At 38.0% G+C, this 9,419-nt stretch overlaps 2 protein-coding genes across 2 annotated transcripts; one reads left to right on the forward strand and one right to left on the reverse strand.

Annotated features, from left to right (window-relative positions):
• Nucleotides 1–533: 533 nt before the first annotated feature.
• Nucleotides 534–5,208, reverse strand: LOC110053248 (uncharacterized). Its single transcript, XM_020759459.2, has 2 exons — nt 3,577–5,208; nt 534–2,762 (listed from the first exon to the last, which is right to left on the reverse strand). The coding sequence occupies exons 1-2, from the start codon at nt 5,009–5,011 to the stop codon at nt 2,332–2,334; spliced, it is 1,866 nt and encodes a 621-aa protein (XP_020615118.1). The 5' UTR covers nt 5,012–5,208; the 3' UTR covers nt 534–2,331.
• A 9-nt stretch (nt 5,209–5,217) lies between these two features.
• LOC110053252 (proteasome assembly chaperone 4-like) lies at nt 5,218–9,325 on the forward strand. The gene is made up of 3 exons (XM_020759462.2): nt 5,218–5,532; nt 8,075–8,150; nt 8,689–9,325. Exons 1-3 carry the CDS (start codon nt 5,305–5,307, stop codon nt 8,805–8,807), a joined length of 423 nt encoding a protein of 140 aa, XP_020615121.2. The 5' UTR covers nt 5,218–5,304; the 3' UTR covers nt 8,808–9,325.
• Nucleotides 9,326–9,419: the final 94 nt, after the last annotated feature.

Genomic DNA, 9,419 nt, shown 5'->3' on the forward strand with positions numbered 1-9,419 from the left:
TTACTGTTGATTTAAAAAATCAATAGGGCTTGCAGCACAAGCAATAACGAACCTTTAGATCGCAGCTCTGATGAAGGTGGACAGAAGCCACCAAAAATTCAGAACAGATTGAAACAGATCAGATCGCAAAAAACGTATAGAATCTCTGTCACCTATTGCAACACTGGAAGCAGTATTTTCAGTCAAATTGTTAGAGGTTGATGGGTTAACATCCCATCCAGGTAGAGGATCAAAACCTGTAGTTGTTTCATGCTACAGAGCTCCAGATATGCTTTAGTGGTATGGATCATTTTCACCTGAGTGCAATCTTGTTTTATAATAGCCAATGAAAAAAATGTCTAAATAAGCCTAATGGGAAACTACTTATTTTGGCTAATTGGAAGAACTACTTAGCACAGTCAGTGGCATTTAACTGAACATTAATACGGTTTTGTATTCTGCAGTGAGTTAATGGATGGTGTGTTCACATTTCCCCATGAGGAATAGTCTTGTTCCTATATGCAGTGCATTAAATTACAAGTACTCCAGTGACATGAAAGCGAATAAAGACCTGGTTTATTTTAAAAATGCTACCTTCACAATGGCACAAATACAATCTGATGCAAGCCTCAGATTACAAAAATGGCTCTGAAATATTTCACTTCAAAAGAATTTCAAACAGGAAAATTTTTCTTCATATTTCAAAAGGTAAACAACACTGCATTTGTCCCAACAATAACATCACATTGTAAGATGGACACATTCTGAATAGCACTACTATCTTCTATTTACATCTTAGTCTTTAGCATTCTTTTCCGTGCAGTTATTTTCTAAGTCAAGATTCTCATAATGTTGTTAGCCTGAAGCCAGTTAATGCTAATCTGGGCTTTAAAAATATATTAAGTTCTCAATTCTCTTGGTTCAAGCAGCTTTATTTTTAATTTGATTTAATAAGTGATTTAATAGCTCATACCTAATAGCGTTTTCAATAAAACCAGTCAGTTTTATTAGCCACTTGAAGCTAATTTGCAAGTAAGAGTTCAAAGCCACCTACTTTATTCAAAATTGCTAAAAATCAAGTAAGCTTTCTTTATCCAAATCTACAATGTGTCAAAAACCCTCACCTAGTTGTTCAGAATGAACAAATATTGCAATGGAATCACTGCCTATCACTCTTCCTACGAAAGTGACAAATGGAAAACATAAATAAGGGTAGTTACAAGATAAAGGCTGGGTTAATGTCTTGATTTATGGTCTGGACAACAGAAGCTAGGGAATGGTTTGGTCAGAAACTCTACACTATATACTGTGCTCGAAAATCAGGCTTAATTTTGTTGCTCTGCAGTGTCTGGTCCATTTCCTCAAGTGCACGCTCCTTTCCTGAACAGTGGCTTGTAACTGATCCTACCAGGGGCCTTTGAAATACAGTTGTACCCCACTTATTCAAACTTGGTTATTTTGAATTCCCCAGTATTTCAAACTCAAAATTATTTCCTTCATTTGCCCTTCAGTCATTTACTATTGGCTATATCTAATTCTTGCTATTTTAAACTATTCTTCCTTTCCCCTGAGAGTGTTCAAAATAGTGGGGTTCAACTGTATTTCAATGTCAAACTGGTCTCAAAGCTATTTTCTTTGATAAGGCATCAACTTTGTGAAATGATTAAGTACCAGTATAATATACATTGTAACATATGAAAGTTTTCATTAATTGTAAAAAATACAAATCTTCTAAGGAGGCTAACAGAGTCATTTTTGCTTGCTGTAATTATAAAAAGTTTGATGGAAACCCTTTGTTGGTCAACCATAGAACATGGAATGGAATGGAAATAATGGAAATTATCTTGAAAAAGAGGACATAAATTCACTTACCCTGATAAAAATGTACTTTCTAATCAACAGTTCTAACACTGAAAAATGGTATACCTTGTTGATGAACATCAATATTTTAAATGCAGAAATTAAAATCTTATCTGCTGTATTTGTCTATAACTACATGCTAGATCAAAAGTAGGGCCTTGACTAATGTACACACCCTGAAATGAAGTTACTCTAGGATGACAATTCTGAAACAAAGCTACATGTATATAGCACACAAAATGTCTGAACTTGACACAAAAACTCTATTAAACTCCCTGGAGGATAGGGTTATTTTCAGCGTCAATTGAAGGCAAAGTACAAAGGCAAAAATGCATACAAAAAAATTTAGATTTAGGGTACATACTTTTAAAAGGCTATCCTTCAGAAGCAATTTTGATAACAGGGAAATTAGGGCTTTGGGGAGCTTATTCGAGAGGTGGAAGGGGTTTAATAGAGATTTTATGGTAACAGTTCAAAGAAGTCTTCAACAACCTAAAAGAAACTGATGGCTGACTTTGCAGTTTCTCTGAGTCTTTCCACAGCTTCCTCTGAGATGTGAAGGCAGCCTTCAATTCCCAGATGCGTCAAACAAGGGAGATGGTTTATAACACATTCAATGCTAGCATCTGTGATTGAGTTACAGCTTGTCAGAGTCATGTCCGTCAAACCCTTCAGGTGCACTACAGCTTGTTTGATTCCTTCATCTGTGATGAGATTCGAACCAAGATCAAGCTCTTCTAGATTTGTGAGGGATCCTGAGGCTTTGACCAGACCTCTGTCTGTTATCTTACATCCTTCGACACCAAGAGAAACAAGCTTGGGCAGATGTCGACTGACATAAACAAACCCATGGTCTGTAACTTTGGTCTGGTCTAAAGTTAGTTGCTTGAGTTCTTTGAGATATTTTCCAACCTCACAAATACCTATAAAGAATACAAAATTACACATGATTAAAAAAAATTGTGCTCAACTTGCCACTCAAATATTGTGCTCATTTGCTCAGTTACTGTATTCTTCTGCCTGGACTTTAAAACAAGGGATTGCTTGCAGTCTAAAAACAATGTTGATATGAACACACAATAATATTACATTCATCTTAATAGTACCCATGACTGTAGACTACAGACAACAGTGTTAAAAAATATAATTTTGGTAGAAAAGTATCTTATACACAAGAAGATAGGTGGATAGCATTTTAGAGTGTGAATATACAACAAACAAGTTGTAGAAATAATATTTATTTATGAGATTCTATAAGGCATGTCTAGGCCTCCCTCTCCACAAGCTATGGAAAATTGTGTAAAAGCAAATTAACAAATTCTGTGAAAGAATGGTGATAAGATAGACTATAATGATTGTTTGACTAAATAATACATCATTATTTTTTAATCTATTTTTTTTGATCAGGAAAGAAATATAAAGTGGCTGTGCCCTTTTACTTTTAACTTTGATTTTTTTGCTTGAAGCTTAAAAAAATACCAATTATATTTTTCAACAAAATTTGATGCCTAAAAATACCAAACCATATTACACACTTTTTCAACAACAACAGAAAATGTTGATAACAAAATAATTTTTTTTGTGTAAATACATAAAACTAGGAAAAGAAAACTAAGAAAGGTAATCCCTATAAAATATTATTATTATTATTGTTATTATTATTATTATTATTGTTATTATTATTATTGTTATTATTATGTTGTTATTATTATTACTACCTAATTCTTTTATCGGTACCTTTGTTAGAAACATGCCTGCAGTATGACAGATTCAGCTGCTGTAACTGTGTTAAGTTGAAAGCTAGAATCCCAACACCTGCATTTGTCACTCCACAACAGTCCATCAAATCAAGGCTTGTAAGGTTCCTGACAAAATTTGCAATGTACTTCACTCCAACATTTGTAAGTTTGGAATGGGATGACAAAATCAAAGATTTTAAATTTCTCAAAAATGGAGCCATTCTTGCCATTCCATCATTACTTATTTCACAGTTTCTCAGGTCAAGAGTTTTCAACTGCGTAAGCTTGCTGGCAATAGTCGTGACTCCTCTGTCGGCCAATTTTTGACTGCTCAGTGATAATGACTCTAGCTTCTGTAGGTGTGAGGCAATCAAGTCAGCAGTATTGTCACTGATTGTTTCAACATACCCGACATCTAACACCTTCAGATTCGGCAAGCTCTTAATGAGAGTATGCATTGCAGAATCACTGATGCCATCGCAAAAGTCAAAAGCTAAACATCTAAGCTCAGTCAGCTTTGAAATGTCTGTGAACATAACCTCAATGTCTTGAACACTGTTTGCAAAATGCATGTGATCACCGCCACCAAACGACAAGTGTTTTATTTTGGTCAGGTGTTTTGTCACATGACCAATACCATCACTTGTCACAAAAGGGCAGTCCTTGACATCTAAAAATGTCACTTCTGGAAGATTCTTCGCCACAAGTTCAACTGCTACATCATTTATTCCATGACTCCATTTGAAGTCAAGTACAGTCAAATCCTTGAGATTCTCAGCCACATGTCGAACACCAAGCACAGTCACCCAGTCACATCCCCGCAAACTAAGGCTGGACACTTTAGGGCAGCTGTTTGCGAGTATCTTCAGACACCCATCAGTGAGCCCTTCACACCAAGTCAAGTCCAACACTTCAAGCTCACTTAAATGCTTGACAAAACTTTGAAAGCCAGCTTCAGTGATGTTATCACAGTCCTCCAAAGTGAAACTGTTAAGTTTCTTGAGGTGAGGCCCACATGCCTCTAAAACACTGTCAGACAACCTCCCGCATCGTCTGAAGGAAAGGTGTTGTAACTCATGTAGTTTAGGGATTTCTTCTTTGAGAAACACCTCGCTTACCTGCGGGCATCCTCCTAGATTAAGATGAGTAATCTCCGGTAAATTAGAGAACAAAATAGATAAATCATCGTTGTTAGCCCTCGAGCAGTTCACCCTCGTTATTTTCCGTTTGCTGAGGCTTTTGACGAGAGCCTCTGAACAATCCAAAGGAAGCACTACTGTCACTCCACGCCATAAAGACGGCAGATAAGACACCCTTCTCCACAAACGACAAACTTGGGCTGCAATTTGCTTTTCTGAAACGTCAAGAAACGAGAAAACAAGCGCTGCAATATCTGGGATGAGAGGACCTTGATGGTCGGAAGGAAAACTCATTTCCACTTGTCAAAATGTGTTCAAAACCTCCTCCGATAAAAAAAGGTATGAAAACAACAGAAAATGATATTCCGGGTGTGGCGTTTAGAAGATGTCTCACGGCAGCTTTGTTTTATCTTCAAACGAAAGCCTCTCGTCAATTTTAAAGTTCCCCTCCGAAAAAATCAAATATGGTTGCTCATATCGAATACGCCGGTGTTTTCGAGGGAAGGGACTGGTATTGAAATACGAGGGCGCAAATCGACTTTTTGCCGAAGTTATCCGAACTTGTACGAAAATAGTCAATTTCCAAAATGGCGGACGAACAACACTTGAACGGCGATTCAACTTTAGGTGGCGATGGTGCAGTTTCCGAAGGATGTTTAACGGCGGAATGCAAATTTAAGGTCCATACATTCTCTGACACGCTTCTTGATCAAAAGGTTCATTTTCAAATTCTCAAAATGACGGACAGTTTGTATGTCTGGATTGGTACCTCTCCAGAAATGAACGCACTTGCTGTTGCCATGTGTACAAAATATGTGAGTAGCCTTTAAAAACACCTTTTATAGTCCGCTACCTTCTACTTTTATCCAGGCTGTTATTGTGTGAGAAAGTGAGTGTATTTCTGGTTTTCCTTTTTTGCAGGGGGCTGGTGCCCCCGGCGTCGACAAAACCAGGATCGGATCACGGATCGGATCACGGATCGGATCACGGACCGGATCACGGACCGGGTCACGGATCGGATCACGGATCGGATCACGGATCGGATCACAGAAAAAAAAAAAGTTTTAAAGAAAAAAAATCAAAAACTAAAATCAAACCGTTTATAAGATAATGATAAATAAAAAATAAAAGTGGAAAACTAAAATATGTTAAATGAGAATAAGAATCCCAAATTTGATGCAATGACATGTTAATTACAGAGAATGACAAGAGGTCATTTAAAAAGCCACATAAGCGCCTAATTTACGACGAATTTAAATTGTAATGAACAGGCAGATGTAGTTATATTTGAACGTTAGTTGGCTCGAAGCTTGCGTGAACCTCCCATTCTTGCTTTTGAAATTGTTATCAGTGGCTAATTCTTGGCTACATTTTCGTGTCAGATGTGAGCGTTGCAGTTGGCGTTACAGTTAATGAGAAAACTTACGTACGAAAGCTTAAGGACATGACTTTTTTTGAAGGAGCTACGTCACGATTTGCACATCTTGAAAAAACTAGCCTAGTTTTTCAAGTTCGTCATTTGCAATCCCCGTTAATCTTTGCCATCCTTGACGATCCTCATTCCGTTTTGATTTGTTCTTGCCTCTTAAGTGTTTTCTATCCTAGAACACGATCATTTTAAGGTTTTATTCTATTTAAAGGCAACTCTTTACGACCCTAAAAATGACTCTAAAACTCGTGACGTAACTCCTAAAATGTTGTTTATTCTCAGGTTGCGTTATTGTTCACACTATCGATGTCATTCCTAGAATTTTTTGTAAAACAGCTATATTTCCTTGAAACACAAATGGTTTGTTTCGTTTTATTCCAGTGCGAAATATTGTATTCCAAACTCACATCTTGTAAAAGTATAGACTTGTCTCAAAAACGGAAATTGTTTGAAATCATCAGGTGTTTAATTTTTTAGTGTTTTTAGTTTTTGTGTTTCTATTCATACGTTCGTCCTATTATCACCATACTGACTCGTTTTATGACAGTTTACCTTTGATGCAAGTGAATACACGAAATATCATTTATCTGAACTGCGGAGAAAGATATGAAGATATGATTGATCATCGCAATCAAAACCCAACAGCCTGAAAAAAATTGATCTGTGACCAGCTCCCAGTTGGCTTGATATTATAAAAGAATAAGGGAATATCACACCTGAATTAAATAAAACTTTCTGCTCACAATAGTCACTCTAGTGCAATTTGCTCAACAAAATTTTGAATTTTTTTCCTTGATCCAATCCGTGATCCGGTCCGTGATCCGATCCGTGATCCGATCCGTGATCCGATCCGTGACCTGATCCAGGTTTTGTCAACGCCGTGGTGCCCCTCAGCTTAGAGGTGGGGTGGAGGGTGGGGGGGGGGGGGAGTTAAGCCAGCACCTGTCTCCTCCCTGGATAGGATGCTAGTCCATTGCAGGCTTATCCCCAGCATTAAATTTGCCTGTACCCATTTATACACCTGGGTGTAGAGAGGTACTGTGAGAGTAAAGTGTCTTGCCCAAGAACACAATACAGTGTCCCTGGCCAGGGTTTGAACCCGGACCGCTCGGGTCAGAGGCAAGTGGACTAACCGTAAGGCCACCATGCCTCCACACAGCCCAGAACATAACTTTGCATAAAAAACAATTATTAAAACAAAAAACAAAAACAACGGGAACAACAACCATCATGTGAGAGTTCCTGACAGGTTTTGCGTCTGCCTTTCCTTAGGCATCATGCATCTGCAGGGACTGCACAGGGGGAGGGGCTGGGGGTTTCACTTTTTCCCTGTAAAAAAAATTTACATAAAGCAGAAAGAAAAATAACTGAAACAATTTATTGAGTATTGTACAGCTCTTCTTCATTATTGGACTGTATGCCTTGACGGTCAGATGCTAGACTGCAAGCGGTCTCTCAAGTTTTAAATAGTATGGTGTTCAAGGCCACATGGATTTTCATGGAATGTGTGGAAATGTTGTGATTATGTTAATCAGTTGTATTTGACTTTGCTTTATGAAGGAACTTGCTCCTCTTTAGAGGCAGGGGAAAAACCCACTCACAAGGTGACTCTAGGTGCAAGAGATGAGAAGACCTATAGATCATTCCTCCTGACCACTTGTGCCTGTACTCACCTTGCTCAGATAATTTCCAGGGACGGATTTAGGGGGAGGTTGCAGGGGTGCAACCCCCTGCAATGAAGCCGTCTTCTTCGTATTCACTTTTAAAATTTGTTTACCTCACCAGACAGTTATGCCATTCTTTACATTATATTAGTGGTGCACCCCTCCTAAGGAAAATCCTGGATCCGCCCCTGATTTCCTCCTCCCCATATCCCCTTTGAGAATATGTACAAGAGAGATAGAGAAAACTTGTTTTGGTTCCAACAGGATTCAGTACCATCAGTCATCAACCTTATGGGAAGTAAAGCTGATCTAAGTTCAACGACACTTGCTCAAAGGCTTGGTGAGAACCCTGGTGCTTATTATGTTAGACAGGAAATCTTGGTTGACCAAGGTTCCACCCTTTGTCTGTGATTAAGTCCTGGAGGAGGGCAGGTTTAAGATTTCTCAGTGAAGTTTATTTGGTTTTGCATATGCATGTTTACAAGAGTTACCTTACTTAAAGTTCGCTCTGTATTATAAAGACAGTAAGAGAAGGCAAATTTGGTGCACTGTTATGTTTGTAGGCTTTTGTATGAAAACAAGCAAAAATAGTAGTGCCAAAATTAAGTGCATGGTATATGTTTACAACATGTTATATCCAGAGAAATCTAATGAAACCCTTTACCCCGAACAGTGTCCAGACACTTGGGAAACTGTCCCTTGACTGTTAAACAGCAGTGCAGACAAGCTTAAATTAAGGGGGATCATTCATGCAGTGAGACAGTGTGCTGGGGGTATTTAATTTTGCAATCACTCAAGTTTGTCAATTTAGCCTGTTTAAGGTAAATCATAAGATTTTCATTGGATGTTTAAAATTGTTATTTCTCTTTCACTGCTAGCTAAGAAGACCAGCAAACAGTGCTTTGTGAGCTACAATATACCAACAGAAAACATGCTGTTAAGTTTGGTGGAGCAAAGGATCAACCAGGAGATTAAAGACAAACCACAACTGTTCTAAACATCTGCGTTTAATTTATACGGTCTTACAAGAACTGCATGCCACTTTTTGCAAATCAAGAGGCCAAGGTACTCTAGTGAAGTTTGGACAGCACTGCTTTCGTGCATAGAAGCTAACTGCTTTATCTGACAAAGAGAGACCTTTTCAAACAGTGATGTATCTCTCTGTTTGTCAGACCTTGCCTGAAAACAACAGGGAAGTAAGGATATTTTTGCTTCATAGAATAATGTATGGAGTTCTACCACAAGACTCGAGGGCACTCTCCTAAATGGATGTGTGCCAATTTGTCAAATGCATAGCTTGTTGTCATATAAACACTCAGTAACAAGTGCAGCTAGTCTCAGCAAGTTACATGTATAAACAGACTTTTTGTGATTGAACTCCATTGCTAAATGCAATCCTCTTAGGCTGGGAACAGTTGGCTGATTGCTGTGTATTTAGGGAAGGGGGAGCTCTTGTTTTTCCTCAAACAAGTATTTGTCTAATTCAGAATAGAAATAAAACCAGACTGTGTCCAATCACGCATTTTAAGTAAAACACTGCTTGCCATGTTAAATAGATCTTTTCTTGTTGTAGCACTACCATGTTTATTTAACATGGTAAGCAGTGTGA

The sequence above is a fragment of the Orbicella faveolata genome, unplaced genomic scaffold (assembly GCF_042242905.1).
Source record: "Orbicella faveolata isolate gen_17 unplaced genomic scaffold, um_ofav_v1 contig_3, whole genome shotgun sequence".
Lineage (NCBI taxonomy): Eukaryota > Metazoa > Cnidaria > Anthozoa > Scleractinia > Merulinidae > Orbicella > Orbicella faveolata.

What these genes read in the sequence shown, in the direction of transcription:
- LOC110053248 (XM_020759459.2), bottom strand. Translation starts at nt 5,011, where the DNA reads ATGAGTTTTCCTTCCGACCATCAAGGTCCTCTCATCCCAGATATTGCA. An exon ending in CAGGCATGTTTCTAACAAAG is followed by an intron (nt 2,763 to 3,576) that starts GTACCGATAAAA and finishes TATTCTTTATAG; the next exon opens with GTATTTGTGAGGTTGGAAAA.
- LOC110053252 (XM_020759462.2), top strand. Translation starts at nt 5,305, where the DNA reads ATGGCGGACGAACAACACTTGAACGGCGATTCAACTTTAGGTGGCGAT. An exon ending in TTGCCATGTGTACAAAATAT is followed by an intron (nt 5,533 to 8,074) that starts GTGAGTAGCCTT and finishes TGGTTCCAACAG; the next exon opens with GATTCAGTACCATCAGTCAT. An exon ending in GACACTTGCTCAAAGGCTTG is followed by an intron (nt 8,151 to 8,688) that starts GTGAGAACCCTG and finishes TTTCACTGCTAG; the next exon opens with CTAAGAAGACCAGCAAACAG.